The 21,158-nt window shown below is 45.6% G+C and overlaps 1 protein-coding gene and 1 long non-coding RNA gene across 2 annotated transcripts in view; one reads left to right on the top strand and one right to left on the bottom strand.

Moving 5' to 3' along the window:
* Positions 1 to 3,118: 3,118 nt before the first annotated feature.
* LOC132248667 (uncharacterized) lies at positions 3,119 to 6,357 on the bottom strand. Its single transcript, XR_009459976.1, has 2 exons — positions 6,256 to 6,357; positions 3,119 to 3,945 (listed from the first exon to the last, which is right to left on the bottom strand). It is a non-coding gene; the product is annotated as an uncharacterized LOC132248667 (long non-coding RNA).
* A 197-nt stretch (positions 6,358 to 6,554) lies between these two features.
* Positions 6,555 to 21,158, top strand: part of LOC102558806 (acyl-CoA (8-3)-desaturase) — a 36,181-nt gene continuing 21,577 nt past the window's right edge. The window contains exons 1-3 of the mRNA XM_059722500.1: positions 6,555 to 6,878; positions 18,925 to 19,035; positions 19,542 to 19,739. Of these exons, the coding sequence (XP_059578483.1) occupies positions 6,645 to 6,878; positions 18,925 to 19,035; positions 19,542 to 19,739 (543 nt within the window). The 5' untranslated portion in view covers positions 6,555 to 6,644. The remainder of the gene's footprint in view (positions 6,879 to 18,924; positions 19,036 to 19,541; positions 19,740 to 21,158) is intronic.

The raw sequence follows: 21,158 nt of genomic DNA, 5'->3' as shown, positions 1-21,158 counted from the left end.
CACCGTGTGCAGTTATATAAGTGGCAAAATATGCATCAGCATGCAGAAGAAGATAGCAGTGCACTTTTGAACTAAAACACCTCTGATGTGTTTTAGTTCAAAAGAGTGCCACCACAATTTTCTCAGTGCTGATGCATATTTCACCTCTTATACAATTGTATGCGCTGCAGCTCCAGGTACTTTTAAAAGCACCCAGCATTGAGGTGCAAGTATGTGTACAAATGCCCTTTGAGCTGTGGTGGAGCAGCCCAGGGCTTGAAGGAGACCCAGGGGATCAGCCCCAGGCTCTGGGCAGTGGAGGATCTGGCTGGAGCATGAGGGTGCTAAAGTGTGGGGCTAGGCAGCAGGCAGACCTCGCACTTAAGCACCCTCATGGCCCAGCCAGTCCCTGTCACCATCTACACATGAGTTTCAGAGGTGTAATTTACTCTGTCATAGGATAGTATTGTCGTATGACACAGTTAATTAATTTACTGCAGCCTAAAACCAGTGCATGTGTAGACAGTGATGTTTTAGTGCAGAACTAATTAGTCAACTCTGCAGTAAAGTGCACATGTAAATCCACCCATAGTTTTTCCCTATTCTTAATCAATTTTCAAAATATTATCTTGATGTATCTCTGGAACACCAATACATTTAATGTATGAAGAAATACCAGGCTCCTGTTTTGAGCAGTGCATGCTGCCCCTGCATTCGTGGCTCCACTTTTTTTTTGCGTGGGTTTTTTTGACCCCTGGTTATCCAGGGGTCAACCCCCTCTCCTGGGCTGCTATCTTGCAGCATGGAGATCAGATCACCACATGCTACACAGCCACGCTCATCTGGACACAGCCTCTAGGTTCATCTTGTGAATCATGTGTGCCTAGCTAACAGTGCTAACATTGTGTGGCACCCCACAAGACTCTTGAAAGGATCTCAAGGCACTCCAGTGTGTTATGACACCCTGGTTGAGAATCACTGTAAAAAGGAAATAAAACTCTTTTGAAAAGAAGCATGTTCTTTGAGGTCTGAAGGCCCTTCCTGAAATCCATTCCTGATTCATTTTCTGAGCCATATTTCAAAGATCAGTGTTAACTTAAGATGTCCCGTGTCAAAGATCAAAGCTGCATTTTTTTTCTACCCAAGTCCTATGCATCTAAAGCAGTGGTTCTCAACCTTTTTTGTACCAGGACCCATTTGTAAACATTGATGGCCAGTCCCAACCCAGTGCCCCTCACTCCTGACCCAGTGGCCCCAGGACCCAGCCCCGCAGTGTGTGAGGTAGGTCTGTGGGGCAGCAGGGGCAGTGTATGGGGTATGGGGAACTGCAAGCAAGCCCTTTCAGGCTGGAACTCTGCCAGTATAATAAGGGAATAACCACAGTTACCCACATTTTTCTCCTTTAAAAGGGAATCCATTTTTAAAGTTTGTTTGCAACGCTTTCATATATTCTTGTGACCCAGTTTTGGGTCGTGACCCACGGGTTGAGAAATGCTGGACTTCCTCCCTCCATATTCTCTATCATGATCTTTAAGGACAGCTGAGAGGGACCTCTTGCATCTGTACCCTCTGTGCACTAAGTTTTCTTAGCCAAAAACATGTGGAAAATCATTTTGTTCCTCAGCTCTGGAACTTCCTCACTCTTGGGGTCTGCCAGAACCCAAGCCTGGCTATCTTTCAGAAGTAGTATAAGACCTTTTTATTTCAGCAGGCTTTTAGCAGGTGGGGTTAATTTCTGGTTGGTTTTTAGGACATTGTTTTATTATTGTATCTGTTTTTTATTGTAAGTCGCTCTGGGAGCATCCGAACAAATGTGCATGTATGTTTCCCTGGGGACAAATAGCCATGGCACATAGTAGCCACAGAGGTGGTTATCGGGCAGCAGGGAGCCTGGCCAGCAGATGGAGCATGGCTCTGGCTGGCCAGGCTCTGGTTTCAGGCAGCGCACACTGCCAACATGGGGTTTTTTTGATACTGGGATTTCCTGGTGTCAAACCCCCTTCCCCCTCCCCCTCACCCCTCCGCACTATAAATTAGCAGTGTGGGGAACATCTGCCTGTATGGCATGTACAGTGTGCAGCACCATAGATGGGTCTCCAGTGTCATATACCACATGTGCGTGTTCATCTGAATGCATGCTCTTAATATTTTTGGAGAGAGCAGCAGAAAAATCTAATAAATAAATATATAATACTGGTGTGAATGCTTAGCCTAAGATGGTTAGGAATTGGGTGGGGTTCTCTTTTTATTTAGATTTTTTGCAGGGTTTTTTTTCCAAATTGGGAGTGTGTAGGAGGGAGGGAAGGACAGAGATTAAAAAAAGAAGAAGATTCTGTTGTTTAGAAAGTTACATGGAAGTTTCAAAATAAGTATTGTGACATCCAAATACTTTAGCCACTCTCGATGTTATACTTTCATTTAAATTATGGAAGTGTCTTAACTTCATAGTCAAGAGCGAAAAAAAAGAAAAAAATAGTAATAACATTGTAATAGTCTTAGAAAGTTTGACTGTAATATTTTTTTTTATCTGACCAAGAAAATATGTGGGAAATATCAGTCCCCCCATAGTGAATATGTGCATTAAAATTGCTAATCAGTCAGAAGACATCTAAATATGGGTCATTTCAGCAGTTGCTGAATATTTTATACTTCTGCTTTCTTGTTTTAGGCTTCCTTTATATCACTTTAAAAGTTACATACTTTCAGCTCACCAGAAGATAGCCTGTTAGTAAAATAAATGTTTTAATTATTTGCCTTTCTATTATTTATGGTCCTTAAGCTCAGATTTTGATCAAGTGTTCTTTTTTCTAAAACTCTGAACTAAGATAAAATAGATTTATATAGGCTCACATTCTTTGCTGAAGTGAGCGAGTGCAACTTTATAAAAGTCAATAGAGCCATCACCATTTCCTTCTTTGCAGAGCTGCATTTTACCAACAGTCTCAGTCTGGAGACATGTCAATTATTGTCTCAGCCTCATTGCACCACCTTAAATATCCTCTTGCTTCTGAGCCCGATTGTGTCTACTTTCCATCATTGTTTTCTTGATTTATGCAATATGTTACAGAACTCTGCTTTCCTTAATACACAAATCAGTTTTCTTTGCATGTATCACCGAAGAGTGAGGGCTGGTTGGAAATTTTTGATAAAAGTGACGTTTATTGAAAAATAGAAAACAGCCAGGTTACTCAACTGATAAATCAAATGACCTACATCAATTTACACTACCTGAGGATCCAGTTCTAAATGTATTTTGAATTAATCACTCCATTTTCTAGTTTACACATTCTGCTAATAATTCATAGTCTCCCTGCTTATGACTAGATTAGCAAATTACATCTCAATAATAAACATTCTATTTCTCCCATTAATCATTGACAGACAGGAGGGGGTTCATTCCCTTTCAGTTGCACTTATACATGGAAAGTATTCATTTCTAAACAAGCCCCCATTTCACAACAATTTCATTCAAGATCTGATGAGACTGTCCTTGGATGCTATATAATCCAACACAGACGTGGCATTTTGGAAACTTTCACAATACCTGCCAGGCTTAATTCTTCATCCTCTGAAGACTCTCCAGTGGCAGCTACCTTGACTATCTGTTTCTTAAGGACATTCTTTGATGCTTGCCTTGATCTACTAAGAGCTGAACCAAATAGAGGGCTTCAGTATAGAAACAGGAAGCAGAAGTCAATCTAATGCTGAGAATAAAGTTTAAGGTCATTATCAATTAATCAATGCCATGGTTCCTTTCCCACACTATGCTCTGCAATCTTACTATTTTCTTCTGGTGGTGTTCATCTAATAATATGATTTTTGACTCAGTAAATTCAGCTGCAGTCTGCTTTTACACTTATTAATTGTGTTTAACTAAACTCTTTGATGACCCAATTTGGAAGTAGAATCTTCACTGCAGAATTCATGCATGCTCATGCTCACAGACACCAAATCTGATGACAGCAGCTTGTGGGGAAAAATAAAAAAAGACAATGTTAGGCTTCTGCTTGAGGGTTCACCAGATGACATCAACATTGCTATTATTATAACCCAGTATATAACCTTGCTTTTGAGAAGAAAATTAATGAGGAAGAGGTAATAAAGCAATTCTGGCACTACGTGGACTTGACTTTGGTTTAAAACTATAGATTTTGTTAGCTGCTGCTGAATGACCTGGTGTTACCAATAGGTAATTACTATTATTATTATTATTGTTCTTGTTCTTGTTGTTCCTGCTTGTATACTGCCATACATTTGTGAACTTTTCTCAGATAGGATGGTTTAGATGGGGGTAATTTTCCCTTGGACAGGGCTTTGGACACATGACATCTTGAGGTCCCTTCTAATATTATCTTACTATGAGGACCTTGCCACACAGTACCTTTTTCACTTCTTTGCTGTAGTGCCCACTGGGTAGGAGCAGTGTGCTAGTATTTAAAACCATTCAGAAAACTTTGTCTATGACAGACTGTGACTTCCTAATTATTGAACAACTTTTCACTTAGAGAGGACACTGCACCTGTGTTCTTTGGCCTTCATTCCCTCCTGATTTGTTTCAAGAGTTTAATTTAAGGTCTTGATTTTAACAGTTAAGGCTTATAGATGGGATCTTCAAAGAGTAAAGATAGAATTCTATTTCTTTCTCATCAATGAAGTTCCAGTTTTTAAATCATCTACATGACACTTTTGGCATTCACATACAGGAAGGAATTCCATTCCTGGACATGTAGACAATTGAAAGAAGGCCCTCTGATGTTTTAGCCCCAGAATCTGAGAGTTTAAGGCACTTGTTTATGAGGTCAAAGACTGTACTTCTGGCTCAGAGGAGTGGAGAGCCTGAGTATTTTTGATTTTCTAGTGTAACACATAAACCTCCACACCACTGGTCAGGGATTATGCAGAGATGTCTCCATGGGTGACTGGTACCTCCTGAGTCAGGGGAGGCATGTACCCCACCTCCCCAGCGGCCAGTCAGCGGCCAGGGGGGGAAGCGTGAGCAAGGCACCTGGAAGTGCCAGCAGAGTTTCTCCTGGTGCCCCCACTTCCTGGCCATCACTCACATGGGAGGCACCGGAGCTCCTGCCTGTCCCCCTCCCATTGCCTAAGCAGAGAGTGCTGGCTGCGAGGGGGTGCACCAGTGCTCTCAGGGGGTGCATGTGCACCCCCGTGCACCCTCGACATGTCGCCACTGCCTGTGTCCAGTGTTTCTTTTGAAGTTGGCAGCAATGAGTGTGAGGCCAGGGGGAAGGGAGCAAAGCAGAGGGTGTGTTCACCTTAGTGTAGTAGGTCCTGTCCTGGAAGACAAGGGGCCCTGGGTTTTCTGCTGGAGCCTTGTTCCTAGTAAGGTAGAATCTTTCCCACTTTTTTCCAGTGACTATATTAAATTCAAGGGGCAAAGGCTCAGTTTCAAAAGGAGTACCAACTGTTTAGGACTGGCTAATGTGGTGTGGTGGCTAAAGCACAGTACTAAGGAGGTAGCTGAAACCCAGGTTCAAACCCTTTCTAGGCAAGCCTCAATCCCACTTCCCAGGGGAGGGCCCTAATCAATTCCTGGGGGCAAAATGGGACTCTTCCTCCTCTTCCTCTTTCAGAGTCTAACACCTGATAGTTATGCCTTTCAGGCCATAGATGCTGCTAGTGCTACTCATCCATAATGGGTGTGTACACAGAGTGGGAAGCATATGCCCAGTCTGTGTGTACATGTAGCTGTCTGTATGTGAGTGCTTACATGTCCAGGAATAGCATTTCCTATCTGTGAATAAGTGCCAAAAATGCCATTTAGATGCCCACCCTAATGGTTTAAACCATGCCTATACCACCTCCCAGCTGAACCCAGGACTACTTTGAGAAGCCAGTCCTGAGTACTCTTCCCCATCTGTGCACATGCTCAGCTGGTAGGTAGTGTAGACAGAACAAAGAGGCCCTGAGCGCCTGCCTCAGTGCCATTTTCAGAGTGTCTCAGGAAAGGCTCGCGGTGGCACTGAGCCATGCTCTCAGAAGTCTAGCAGGTTGCTTGACTTGGCCTGATTGCCAGACAGAGAAGGACCAGGCAAGCTGCTTCTTTCTTAGGAGTGGCCCTGGGGCTTGGCAGCCAGACAGTATAGCTCCAGGTGCAAACAGGGCATTAACTCCTGCAGAGCTGGATTTGCAAGAGATGGGGGTGGGGGAGGAAAAAAAAACACAACCAGAACAAGTTTTGGGCACCGTGTTCCTCAGGAAGGGACCTCGACTGGCACCAGGTGCCCCTTTGCTGTACCCAAACCCCACTGCATGCACCTTCAGTTTCAGGGGGGAGAAGGGAGCAACCTCTCCCCCGAGCGAAAGCGGGTATGAATATGAGTATGAAGCGCTGCCACTTGGAAACCTTCGGTCTCAAACGTCTCGGCTGACTGGCCAGGAGCCAGGAGGCTGCACGGGGAGGATCTCGCTCCGCGGAGCACTGGACGGCCCTTGCCCGGGGGCAGCGGCGCACGCCCCGACTAGGGGCGAGGTCTGAGCCGGGTGTTGCAAGGGCCAGAGGCAAGCGCTGACGACGGGGCGTGCCCGGGCAGCGCGGCCCGGCGGAGGGGCGATTAGGGAGCGGTGCGGAGCCATCCCCCAGCCCGGCACGTGGGTCTGGACCGGCAGAGGCGGCTCCGAGCCTCGGCGCTGGGGTGACAGAGGACATGGCTCCGCTCAGGGGTCCCAAGCCGGAGCCGCAGCCGGGGCCGGGCGCGGAGGCGGGCTCCGCCGGGCGGCGCTTCACGTGGGAGCAGATCGCGGCGCGCACGGGCCGGGGGCAGCCGCCGCAGCCGCGCTGGCTGGTCATCCACAGGAAGGTCTACGACATTAGCCACTTCCACCGGCGGCACCCGGGCGGCGCCCGCGTCATCAGCCACTACGCCGGGCAGGACGCCACGGTGAGAGGCGGCGGGCACGGCGGGGAGGCTGCAGGGCAACCTCGTTTCTTCTCGGGGGGGGGGGGAGGATGGATCATCAGCAAGAAAGGGTTCGTTTTCCAGGCCAAACCACGTCCAAATCTGTCAGTCAGGCCAGAACCATAGGTGGCCCTACAGCCGGCACCCCCGCCAGGGCCTTCAGATATTTCCCAACTGCTTTGGCAGGCACCCTACGCGCAGGCCCAAGCGTAGGCAGGCTCGGGGTTCGGATGCCCCCGGGTTTCGCCTGCCCGCAGCCGTGTGGCCACAGGAGCGAGCTAGGGAGGGGCCTCCTGTTTCCATCAAGTGGGCTTGAAGTCCTAACCTCTCGGTGGGTATTAAACAGCGCCAGAAGAGCAGTTATCCCCGGCAGGGCTTAAGGTGAACAGCCTCCTTGGACCCAGATACGTGGTGTTTCCGTGCCATGCAGGGCAGGATGCTGTCGTGGGACCCAGGGGGCAGAGGAAGCAGCGAGGTCTCCAAGCTGCCGCCAGAGACATGGCTGGCTGAGAGAGAAAGAGAGAGAGAGCAGTGCCCATCCTCGCCCCACGGAGCAACAGGGGTCTTCTCAGCAAGTGCCCCCAGAGGTGCTTTCGGGAAGCTCTTCTGTCTGCTCCCCCATTCACTTGGTGTCACTGGGCCGTGTCCGCCCTTGCGGGTCCCTTTCAGGAGCTCATGCGGAGAGCAAGGTGGTCCCTCTCCAGGGCCCATGGGTGGACCCTGAAGGTGATGACTTCCCACCCCCGTTCCCTGGGAGGGAGAGTCTTGGTGGGGGAGATGGCAAGATCCAGGCTGGCAGGATTCCCACAACAGCAGCCACAGATCATCAAGAGAGGGAGCGCTTGTCTCCGGAGGTGGAAATGCATCTCGTGTCTTTCAGGGACATTATCTAGAAGCAGAGAGAAATCAGTGAGCAGCTGAGCAAAGCCTGAGCCCAGGGTGTGTTAGGTTTTGCCTACGTGCAGCTTATTCTTCTATACATGCCTTGACACCAGCACCAGACAGACACTCAGTTCCACATCATGATGTACTGGCGCCCTACAAACATACCCTCTTTATTTCCAAGGTTTCAGGCCTCTGCAGTCAATGTTTCATAGAGGCAGGATGCTGGCTGCCATGGTTCCCCTGCTCTGTGTGTGGTGGATGAGGGTGTTAGGTCTATGTTGTTTCAGGGTAGCCTAATGTAGAGTTTATGGATTGTATGGGATGGTTTAGATAGGGATGATCCTGCCTTAGGCAGGGGGTTGCATTTGATGACCTCGAGGTCCCTTCCAGCCCTACTTCCCTATGGTCACATCTACATGAGATGCTGACTGCACAGTTGTTGCTGTGCAGTCATTTAGTACTTCTATAAGCAAGTACTAAATGACTGTGAAGTAACCAGAGTTACTGCACAGTCACACCGAAGAACAGCTTGTTTGTGATGATGACTGCGCAGGAGCTTGTGACTACTGCGCAGTAGCAGCGCATCACACTTTCTGCCACGCAATACTACTGTGCAGTAGTCACAGGCTACTGTGCAGTCAATGTCTCATGTAGACTTAGCCTATAATTCTATGTCATGCTTTGGGACTTGAGCAGATGGCTAGATCCTAGTAAGCAGGGCCAACCTGAACCAAACAGAAGACACATTTTACCTGCAGGTGATATTTGGCTCAGTTATTTCACCATGATGTTTTTATGGGGGTTGATCACTGCCCGATATTGTATCTTCATCTCACACCTTCCAGCCTCCCTGGAAACAAGGAGCCACTCTATAGCTGAATCACATTTAGAGTTATCTTTGCCATCCTGCTCAGTTTTCTTCATATAAAAAATAAAATTGTCTATTGTTCAGCTTTGGACAGAATGTCATTCCTTTTATTTACGGAGATTACAGAAAACAGGGCTGGTGGGGACATTAGGAGGTTCTCTAGTCTGTTTGCTTCCCTAATGGAAGACAGAAATTTCTAAATATACTGCTTTCTCTTTTCAGTACAATAAAGTAGAGCCCTCCTTTCTCACCCTCTCCTTAAAGGGCTAAAACTAATTTATACAGCTGAGTGGTATGGCATCAAACACAGAGGACCTTCTTAGAAAAAAAGATAGTGCTAAAGAAAAAATGTTTTACTGCTTCTCCTGCCTCTTGATTGTACGCTGGGGACAAAAGTCCAGAACTGCTATCAAACCTCAATGAAATCAATGGGTAAAAATAGATTTTTTTTCTGATTCCTTTCCTAGCTTCCCTAAAAAATAAATCACTCCAGTAACAAAATGGACTTCCTTATGTCAGTTCATCTTTATATCTGGGGTATGTTAACCAGCCCATTATGGATTGAGTTACAGTTTTTGGTTGATAGATGTCAGCCTATAAATTACCAACTTGTACCTGCTCATACTTTAACCTGTAGCTCATTCTTATTAGCTATGTGTTTTTCCATTGCACTGCAAAAGTAGTAATAGGATGAGCAGGAATCACTTTAAGGGCAGTATGAGAAGTATCTATACAGAGGGGATTTGATTTAAAGTAATATTCCTTAGAAAGCTGATGAAATTCAGAACACCAGAAGCGCTCATATGGTTCAAATCTGGTTCCACTGGATCCTTCCATCCCCTCACCATTTTACATTCTGGGAAGGGGGTGGATATGGTTTTTATTAATGTAATAGGTTTAGTGGTGTTTGGATGTCAGAAGAATGTTGTTTTTCTCTTATTTTAATCAGGGATTTCCCAAAATGAGAATGTAATGTGAATGAACTTGCCTAATAACACAATTATTCTGAAATAACACTACTGCCAATGGACAGAGTTATTAATCAGCGAAACAAGCGCATTATCATTTTAAGAATATGACTCATAGATTTCCTTCCCAAATTCCTAAATTCTTTGACTTCCAAAACTTTTATTAGAGAACTTGCTTCTTTTAAATACTGTATTTACTCAAATCCAAGATTAGATTTGTTTTTTCCATTTAAAATAGAGAAAAAAACCCTTTCTCTTGGATTTAAGTACAAGCTACGAGCTGGAGGGGAGAGGGAAGGGGCTGCTGTGATTCCAGTTTTGGCCCCAATTCAGGGTCAGAGTTGGAGTCACAGCCACTGCCTGCCGCTTGCACTCCCATGCCTGCTCCCCTGCCGGACTTCCCTGCTGCCTGCCCCCACTTCCCTCCCTGCCACCAGTTACCTTTTGTATCTCTAGCCCTTCTCTGGCCAGGGGCGTGGGACACATCATTGCTTCAGCCCCGACCTGGACACACTGTAGTGATAGCTCTGACTCTGGATCCTGCTCTAGTGCCTGGGGAGAAAAGGCAGGTGGGACAGGTGTGGCCCATGCATAGGGGAAATTGCAGAACCAGGAGTGGGAAGGAGGGATAAGTGGTGGGCAGGTGCCAAGGAGTACAGACATGGAGGAGCAGGCAGAAGGGAAAAGGAGTGGGGCAGGTACCAAGGTGCAGGGGAGTGGGGGGCTATGGTGCACAGGAACAGGATGGCAAGCAGCAGAAGGAGCAAGTACTGGGGGGACAGGTGGCAGGGTGCAAGGGGCAGGGGTCAGGCCACTTGAATCCACCCCCTACCACTTACCCTGCTACAGCTGCTTGATCCACTGCAGAGATGTGGGGATGAATTGACAGTGACCTTCCAATAATTAGGTTCTATACATGGAAAATTACCATATTTACCTAGATATAAGAACAGCCTGACTATAAGATGACTCCCAATAATTAGATCCTATATATGAAAAAAATATAAATTTGTTATAATTTTCCATGTGTAGTATCTAATTATTGGAAGGTCATCTTGAAATCTTCCTCCTCACATTGCTACAGAAAATAAACTAGTGGCTGGGGGTGGGGATCAGCTGGCTGGAGGTAGGTCAGATAGCTCCCTTGCCTTCTCTTCCCCTCCGGATTTCTTCCCTTTTCAGCCTTCCTTCCTTTGACTTAATGTCAAACCCTGCTCTGGCTGTTCTCCCCCTGACCACAACATGGAAGGAGCACCCCTGCCCATTACAAGACGGGAACACCTGGGTGAGGGTGATTCCTTACCCTCCATCAATGCTGACCTTGTGAAGGAACACTTTGAGAGGCTGGACACCTTCAAGTCAGCTGGCCCTGATGGTTTACACCCCAGGGTACTCAAGGAGCTGGCTAGCATCATAGCTTAGCCCCTGGCACAGATCTTTGAGAACTCCTGGTGCTCTGGTGAAGTGCCCGAAGACTGGAAGAAGGCCGATGTGATGCCTATCTTCAAGAAGGGGAGGAAAGTGGATCCAGTAAACTACAGGCCCATCAGCCTGACCTCTATCCTGGGGAAGGTCTTAGAAAAGATTATCAAAGAGGCTATCCTTAACGGACTGGCCAACGGCAGCATCCTGAGGGATAGCCAGCACAGGTTTGTTGCAAGTAGGTCTTGCTTAACCAATCTTATTTCCTTTTATGAGCAGGTCACCTATCACCTGGACAAGGGGGAAGAGATTGATGTCATATATCTTGACTTTAAAAAAGCCTTCAACCTGGTATCCCATGATCACCTCCTAGCAAAACTGGCCAACTGTGGTCTCGGCTTCACCACAATCCGCTGGCTTGGGAATTGGCTCCGTGGTAGGACTCAGAGGGTGGTGGTTGATGGAAGCCAATTGTTGTGGTGTGCTGTGACCAGTGGGATCCCTCAAGGCTCTGTCCTTGGGCCATCACTATTCAACATCTTCATTAATGATGTGGACATTGGTATCAGAAGCGGACTGGCCCAGTTTGCCGACGACACTAAACTCTGGGGTAAAGCGTCCACACCTGAGGACAGGAAGGCGATCCAGGCTGACCTTGACAGGCTCAGGAAATGGGCAGATGAGAACCTGATGGTGTTTAACACCAAAAAATGCAAGGTTCTCCACCTTGGGAAATATAACCCGCAGCATGCTTATAGGTTTGGCAGTGGTAAGCTGGCTAGCACTACGGACAGAAAGGACTCGGGGGTCATGATTGACAACAAGATGAACATGAGCCTTCAGTGTGATACTGCGGCTAGTAATGCAAGCAAAACGCTGGCTTGCATCCATAGATGCTTCTCAAGCAAATTCCAGGACGTCATTCTCCCCTTGTACTCAGCCTTGGTGAGGCTGCAGCTGGAGTACTGCGTCCAGTTTTGGGCTCCACAATTCAAGCAGGATGTGGAGAAGCTTGAGAGAGTCCAGAGAAGAACCACGTGCATGATAAGAGGTCAGGAAAACAGATTTTATGATGAGAGGCTGAAAGCCATGGGACTCTTCAGCCTGGAAAAGCACAGTCTTAGGTGTGATCTGATGGCTGCCTATAAGCTTATCAGGGGTGCTCACCAGAATCTGGGGGAATGTCTGTTCACTAGAGCACCCCAAGGGATGACAAGGTCAAACGGTCACAAACCCCTTCATGACTATTTCAGTGTGGACATAAGAAAGAACTTCTCTACTGTCCGAGCCCCCAAGGTCTGGAATAGCCTGCCGCCGGAGGTGGTTCAAGCACCTACTTTGAATGCCTTCAAGAGAAATTTGGATGTTTATCTTGCTGGGATCCTATGACCCCAGCTGACTTCCTGTCCCTGGGGCAGGGGGCTGGACTTGATGATCTTCTGAGGTCCCTTCCAGCCCTAATGTGTATGAAATCTATGAAATCTAACAGTAAGGTGGGGAAAGGAGCAGAGGGTAAGGCAGAAGCTGCCGGGGACAAGCAGAGGGGAACAGGAGACTCCTGTAGGACTGACTTTAGCCTTGATTCTGGGTCAGGGCCAAAGTCAGAACCACAGCAGTTGCTTGTCCCTCCCTTCCCCCCTACTTAATTTGAAATGCAAAGGACCAAAAAAACACTGACTACAATCAGCATACTAACAGTAATTTGCATGTACAAATTACTATGGGTAAGTTCATCCTGAGATGGTGCATTTTAACTTGTCACAAACTGCTACAAGTTTCTGCACATGTACTCCATAAACACATTTGTAAACACCATTTTTGTGCCTACTTATACATAGTACAAACTAGGCATCGTGATTGCTTGCAGATGTGAAAAAACAAAACAAAATGGCACTTTAAATTCAGTGTGTGCTCATGTCAAGTCCAGTGCATTCCCAGAAAAAGCAGCACCTTCATTGGACCTGGCTCACTTGACATCTATAGATTGGGTGTTTTACTGGGGCTTTTTTTATGCTTTTATTTAAATAGCTAATTGACTCAGCTTTAGATAAAAGCACCAAAAAGCCCCACTAAAGTGCCCAATCTATACAGATCATAGAATCATAGAAATCATTGAAATCAGATGCTGTGAAGCTGGGTCAAAGTAATGTGCTGCTTCTTTTGGTAAAGCGTTTTTTTTTGTTTTTTCTTTTAACATCTGCAAGCAGCCCATGATATTTGCTCAGAACCAAAGGGTCATGACTTACTATAATAGTTCACTGAGCTGGGCCCCAGCAGAGCCAACAGCATTTCAAGTCATGATGACCCTGCAGCCCAGACACACTGCTCAGCATGGGTCTGTAATTCAGATACCCCTCACAAAGGATTCATTTGCTAATTAGCCCCTGCTCATGACTGGACTCAGGTGGTCTTCTCACAAGTCCTGGGACCCTCCAGAAATGTATATGCAGATAAGATGCAGACCTGCCAGGTCTGTCTCCACCCCATAGAGCAGCAGTTCCCAAACTGTAGGTTCCGACCCCAAATGGGGTCACAACACCAGCGGAAGTGGTCATGGCACAGTGCTCTCTCTGGTGCCAGGTCCTGCCTCCAGGGCTGCAGAGGCCTGGAGGAAGGGCAGCAGGACAGGGAGCCCCAAGCCCATAGCAGGCGACCCACATCCCCCTCCAACAATAAGCTCCGCTTTGGCCATGTTGCCTACAGGGGAGGGGACAGGGGCAGGGGGGCAGGGAGCTGGGCCCTGCATTGCGGCCTCCCTGCAAGTGGCAGCCAGGGTTCAGGCACTGCTGGGCAGGATGGGGAAGGGGGCTCCAGGCCCTGGTCTTGGGGCACCTGAGGAGAGGGGGGGCTATGGATTGTGAATGAGGGGTACCAGCAGGACCAGGTGGCTGTGGCTTGAGTGTGAGGGGCACCTGCGGGGGTGGACAGCTGCGAGTTGGGAGTAAGGGGTCATGCTGAGGAAATGGGATCATGTCGAGGAAATGGGGTAATAAATGGGGTCATGCTGTGGGAAAGTTTGGGAAGCACTGCCGTTGGGTCCCTATGCATGTACAGTGAGGCTGCTCTGATGCACTGTAGTTACAGTGCATCAGAGCAGGGTCAATCAATTGAGTCTGCTGGAGCATGGTAATTACTGTGCTGGAGCCTGCTGGAGCATCACATGTATCAGTGTCCCTGCTCTGAAAAATGGTGGCCGGGGCACTTTAACTCAAGCTCATTCAACAAGCTTTAGTTAAAGCATCCCAGCTGCCATTTTTCAGCATGGGGATGCTGATGCACGTGACACTCTGGGCGGTTTAATTAGATCGGATCTTGGAGCCGCTCTAATTAAAATGTTCCCCTACCCAATCCCAGGGCATGTGTATAAATGCCCCTAGAGAGCAGGTCACACTAATCACATTCAACAGGCTGAGAGAAAGGTAACAGAGTTGCTTAGGTACATAGGAATTTGGTGATGTTTGCCAGACATTTAAAGCTTGAAGAAACAGGAATAATTGGAAATGGGAAAGAAAGGCATTGCTCAGGTATAGGAGTAAAAAGGAAGGTGAAATGTGTTTGATGTAGTGGTTCACCCTGACTTGTAAAAGAGTTGGTCCAGAAGGGGACAGAGCACAATGGGAATAGTATCTTATTCTGATGGGCTGTGCTAGTCTGTCCTCGTGGTGGGTTCCCATGGGCATTTGGCATGGGGGGTTGGGTCTTACTCTGGTCTCTCTCAGTGCTGACTTGGTGTGAAAATGCCTTTGGGCCCAGTGGTTGTTTTCTCCTGGGGGAGAGGCTGAAAAAAGTTTCCCATCACTGTGTTTGCTCATTGTGGGCCATGTGTTTTATAGGCATGCTTAGTGTGGACTGCATTCTGCTAACGTCATAGTTTGTTTTCCTAAGTATATACTTTTTCTAGCAGCAATTTAATGAATGACAATGTATGTGATGGTGATGAGGGTTGGAAGAGTTTGCTGGTATGCAAATAAAATGAAGGATTTTTTTTGCCATACTGACTGGGTGAAAAAAAGCTCATCTTATATTCAGATATGTACATTATAAAAGATTTATACATTTTCATGCATAGAATCTAATTATTGGGTGGCAGTCTTAAATTTGAAGTTATGTTGGATTTGGGATTATAATCAGGGTTAGAATCATCAACTGAATGTAGCCCAGTGCCTAAGGTGGTTTCTTGGTATGTGAGAAACCCTGATTTAAATCCCTACCCCACCACAGACTTCCTATGTGACTTTGGATATGTCAAATTCATATTTACAGAGTGCAGCTACATGAGACACTACTTCAGGGTGGTTACTGCTCATTTATTTACTACTTGTATGAGCAATAGGGGTGTGCAAAAAGGGCCATATTCGATTCAGATTCGGCCTGAATCAGGGACAGTGATTCGATTCGTTGATTCAGATCATTGTCCTGTTTTGATTCAGTAGAATCTGAATCTGAAGATTCGATACTGATTCGGAGAATCAGCAATTCGGCCATAGAAAGTTTTAAATATTTTTTCTTTATACCTTGAGGTACCAGGCACAGCTTGTGAACGCTGAGATGGTGGGGCAGATGGAGTGTCCCACAGGAACACAGGTGGGCCCTACGCATGCTCGGTGGCACACGTGGAAGCATGTGGGGCACCCCCCCCGTGCAGCACCCCAGCTTGATGATCGGCTGCGGGGGGACCCTGGGTACTCCCCCAGACCCAGGAGGCATCAGTCACTGAGCGGGGGGGTGGGGGTCCCCCACACACTCTGCAGTGGACCCAGAAGTGGACCGGAAGTGCTTGTGGTCCATTTCTGGGTCTGCTGCCAAGTGTGCTGGGGATCCCCCGCCACGCTCCCGTGGGATGCTCCATCCGTCCCACCATCTCAGCATTCACAAGTCACCTGGTACCTTGAGGTATGTAGAAAAAACATTTAAAGCTGTGTCAATGTCCAAATCATTGAATCTTTCCAAATCTCTCTGAATTGATTCAGAGGGTTCCGATTTGATTCAGAGAAATTAAAGGGTCTCCTGATTCGATTCAGATTCAGAGACTTGGCCACTGAATCGGGCTGAATCTCCGCCAAATCAAATCAGTAACCAAAACTTTGTACAACCCTAATAAGCAAGTACTAAATAAATGCAGTAACTGCAGTTACTATGCAGTAGCACCAACAAACGCTTTTTAAGTAAGCTACTGTGCAGTAGCCTGATATTACTGCACAGTAACGTCTCAGCACAGTTTTTGCCATGCAGTGCATTGTGCAGTAGTATCAGGCTGCTGCACACTCAGTGTCTCATGTAGATGCACCCACTGATTCAAAAAGGAATTCAGGAAAACCTATGTGCATGAAAACCTAAATACCTATGTGCATGAAAAGTCCTGTGTCTCCCAAGTTTCTGCCCCACCCCAAGCAAGCTTTTATACCTCAGATATAGCTATTGAACATATCCCAAACAATTACTATTAGGAGGAGTCAACTTTTATAGCCTGATGGTTAGAACACTTGTCCAGGGAGACATGTATTATATGTCCTTCTCAGTCTGGGGGGCTATAAGCCTACATCTTCCTGTTCCTTAGAAAGTATTCCAAGGCTTTGAGTTGTGCTGAGAGTATCCTCTACCTCTCCTGTTGAAGATGAGCCCCTTTGCAGCCAAGACTGTAAGTCATGGCACTAGAAGAAGAGGGGTGTGACCCTATAGCCCAGTGAGAGGAGCACTCCCTTGGGAGACAGGAAGCCCTGGAGTGTAGTCTAGTCTAGTGTATTCTTTTTCCAGTGACTAATGTTGCCTATGCATTTTAACCAGTAACTAGTAAAACAACACGGATAAACAGTCCTAGGAGCATGGTCCAACTTTACAAAAAGAGAGTTGGATTCTATGCCTATGCAAGGGAGTAAAACATTTTTTTTGTCATTGAGTGAGTTGCCTGGACCCTTGGTTCATAATTAAAGCAGGGGGTAGCACCACTTCCTTTTGGGCCAAGCAATCTGTGGACTACAGTAACTGAGCTAGCATGAAGAGCAAATAATTATTGCCAGTATAATCAAGAAATACATATTTAGTCTGAGGTGGAAGGAGGAAAGAATTGCAATACAGAGGTAATTGCCTTAGAGTTACAGTCTCCCCCAGGTTATACTTGGAGTGATGCAACTTCTGCACCACACTTTGCCTAGAGATGTGCCTAAAGTCAAAATCTAGCCCATAGGGTAATTATGATGCTTTGATTTTACACATTAGGTTTCATCTGAGTATTTTGCAATGTTTTACAAAGGTGGCTAAAGATGATTATCCCTTATTTTACAGGCAAAGATATTTTGAGACAAGTACCAGGCACTGGTCTTTCATTGTCACAGGTTAATTCCTATGAGGTGATGTCTCACCCCTCCAGCTTTTTTCTTCCTATTGTAGTTTTTTACTGATAGCTGAGTTTGTTGTAAAGAAATGACTGACTGAATTTGCCATGGACCACTATTTTAAGGTAAGTTGAAGGTGGAATCAGAGAAGGATGCAAGGTTGTGAACCCGGGTGAGAGGAAAAGGATATTTTTAAGAAGACTGTTGGTTAGAATACCTCAGACACTAAGAAGAATCAACATGAGGAAGTCCATTGTGCTACTGAAGTGATTTGTTTTTAGGGAAAGAATCAGGAAAAAAATAAACTATTCTACCCATGGTTACAATCATCACTTTCTCTTTCCAGATAAAGTCCTTGAAAGATAATATTTGTTTTCACCCACAGAAGCAAAATATCTCTCTCTTCCTAACCTGTGATTGCTGGTTCTGAATGCACTTGCTTAATAGCACAGTTATTCTGAAATAAGACTACTGCTATTCAGCAGAGGTAATAATCCTGCATCCAGTTTGAGTAAATCTGGTATTTAAAGGAAACTCTTTAATTCTGAAATAAGACTACTGCTGTTGGGCAGAGGTAATAATCTTGCGTCCAGTTTGAGTAAATCTGGTATTTAAAGGAAGCTCTTTAATAAATATTTTGGAAAGCATAGAACTGAGGAAGAAGAGCTATGAGTCACAAAATGATTATGTACTCTTTGGTGAAGGATTCTGCTCATAGTCCATTTACAAGTTTGAAAGGAATACTTCACCCTCTCTAAATAAAGCCTGCTATGTTACAACAGCAACACTGGCAAAAGAATTCCATGGGTGAAAGTGAACTGAACTGAAAGGGTTTTTTTTAAACAACAGTGGTTTAAGTGCCAAGGACAGGCTAGAAGTGGTTCTAAAAAAATCCTATTTCATTATTTAGTACTTGAATCAGTTACCCTTACTCATAATAAGATGCTGTGCAATGTAGAGATGTATATGGCTGAATTTGTACCCTGAGCACAAACCCCAGCAGTTGGGAGATGAATGTCCCCTACAGCCACCTCCATTACCCAGTACCAATGAATCCCTTCAGCTGTTTCAGCTGTTTTATAAGGATCCAGGATCTCTAGCACTGAACTGTGTTTAACCAGCATGCTTCTACTGTTAACACCAGTCATCCTGAAAGTATCTTTTTAATGCTTTGAAACTTAAGAAATGAGAACAGCTTTGACATCTCTCTCTGAATTCTTTTTTTATCCTTCAAATTAATCTAATGTCATGGAATGTTTTTAATGAATTGCGTATTATATGAAAATACGTATTTACAGTTAAATGTTATAGTTGTATGTCATTTTTTACAATCGTGTCATTTAATGTAACTTCTTAAAGCTTTTTTATGAGGTTTTTAATATGTTCATTTCAGATGCATAGCAGAATAGGTAATTTACAGTATTGTACTATATTCGAATCTAGAGTTGTTTACCACTGTGTTGAGACACACAGTTCTCCTATATCAAGGTACAGAGATGTTAGCTTGGTATATTATGGGACTTTTCTTATTCCATTTACATGTATTTTATCAGGAACCCTTTATAGCTTTTCACACCAATAAGGAGCTGGTGAGAAAGTACATGAGCTCGCTACTGATTGGGGAGCTGGCACCAGATCAACCAAGTTTTGAGCCTAAAAAAAATGTGAGTCTGGTATTGGAAAATTATTATGCAAAAATACAAGGCCAAATTGATTTAAATTCAGTCAGAACCTTGCACCCCTGTACACTGTGTTGCATCTTGGATCCCAGCCCCTGGAGGAGGGAGAATCAATAACCATGAGCTGTGGGAATCTCCTGGTGTCTTGATCCATACCAGGACAAAGAGTACAGTCATCCAGTCTGTTATAATTCTCACTACTTCTGACACATTCCCTATAGTAATTCCCACACAACAATGACAGATGGGATCCCATCAGTCATGAGATTTCCCCATCTCCCCAGTATTATAAAGTCTCACCAGGAACAGCAGAACCTATAGCTACTTAACCCTCTTGGTGTCACAATGTCTCCTGTAAGCAGGAACAAAGCCTGTTTGTCAGATGTTCTTCACTGGCATCCTGACCCCTCTGCAGGGCAGGCCCTCTGTTTCTTAAGACTTTTGTGTTGTCCCCCAGAACAGGGAGTGATTAATGTTGGTTGTCCTCTCAGAAATTGCTGGTAAAAGACTTCCATGAGTTGCGTGCCACCATTGAGAGGACGGGACTCCTCAAGACAAATCATCTCTTCTTTTTCCTGCTTTTCCTGCACATTCTCCTGTTGGATGTTGCTTCCTGGTTTGTTCTCTGGTATTTTGGAACATCTTTAGTGCCTTTCCTCATTTCTGCAGTACTGATGACGATTGCTCAGGTAAGTGAATGAAGTAGAACTGAAACTGGCAGCACGCATTTCCCTGCTATATGGTTCATCTACCCATGAAATCAACATGACATCATAAACTCTGGAGCTGTTCGAGCCAGAGTCAGCTGCTCCTGGGCACAGGGTCTACATGTGTGCCTGGAGCAGCAGCAGTTTGAGCCAGGCTGGAGCAGCCGCAAGCTGGTAGCAGGCTTGTGGGGGGTCAGCCCTGGGATCCAGGTAGCTGCACTAGGCAGCAGAGGGGCTGGCTGGAGCACAAGAGTGATAAAAAATGTGGAGGCATGCAGCGGGCAGCCCTTGCACTTTAGCACCCCTGTGCCCTAGCCAGCCCCTGTCACCATCTATACGTTTGTTTTATTGCGCTTAATTACTCTGCCACAAGAGAGTACTGTCCCCAATAGAACTATCTTACAGTAGACTTATTTAATTTACTGCACCCTAATACTGTTGCACATATAAACAATGGGCACATCTACATGAGATGATTAATTGGATTAATTCTACCGCATGTTGGCACAGCTGGCAAAAACCATGCTAATGCGCAATAGAATAGTCCCATGAGCATTAAGTGTAATAAAAAAGCATTCATTTGTGCTAATGTGCAGTAGTGCCACGGCGCTTTAAGTTAGTACCTGTTATTATAGGTACTAAACTTAATGCACCATAATCATGGTGCATTAATGAATGTATAGACGCGCCCAGCGATGCTTTGCTGTGGGACTAATTAGGCAATGCCACAGTAAAGCATATGTGTTGAAGCACCCATAGGGCATATCTACAGGTAAGTACCTGTAATAACAAGTACTAACTTAATGAGCCATAATCGGTGCTACTGCATATTAATGCAGATGAATGCCTTTTAGGTGACAATGCCCATTGAACTAATTCTATTGTGCATTAGCACAGATGAATGCTTTTTGCCAGTTGCGCTAATGCACAATAGAATTAGTCCAATGGGCATTAAGTGCCTCATGTAGACATGCCCACGGTCTTCTAGATTACCTTCTTCTTCCCATATAAACATGTTGCTGTGGATCATTAACCTTTTGAATGTTAGGACAGATCTTCGGAACTGAACCTTCTTCTTTCCCATGAAAGCATGCAGTGTCTTGGAGCTGAGGACACAAAAGCAGTGAAAGGCATATATATTCTTCATGTCTTCTTGGTTCTTTTTAGAATTACTGGGCACATCTACATGTTCATTAATGTGCTGTAATCATGGTACATTAAGTTTAGTACCTGTAACAACAGGTACTAACTTAACGTGCTGCAATCAGTCCTACTGCACATTACTGCAAATGAGTGCTTTTTTTGTGATGCTTAATGCCCATTGGGCTAATCTATTGTGCATTAGTGCATTAGTATGGTTTTTGTCAGTCATGCTAATGCGCAAAAAAATTAGTCCAATGA

Source organism: Alligator mississippiensis, chromosome 2, assembly GCF_030867095.1.
Source record: "Alligator mississippiensis isolate rAllMis1 chromosome 2, rAllMis1, whole genome shotgun sequence".
NCBI classification, from domain to species: domain Eukaryota; kingdom Metazoa; phylum Chordata; order Crocodylia; family Alligatoridae; genus Alligator; species Alligator mississippiensis.
Note: the sequence above shows the minus strand (reverse complement) of the source record. Positions and strands in the feature narration are given on the sequence as shown.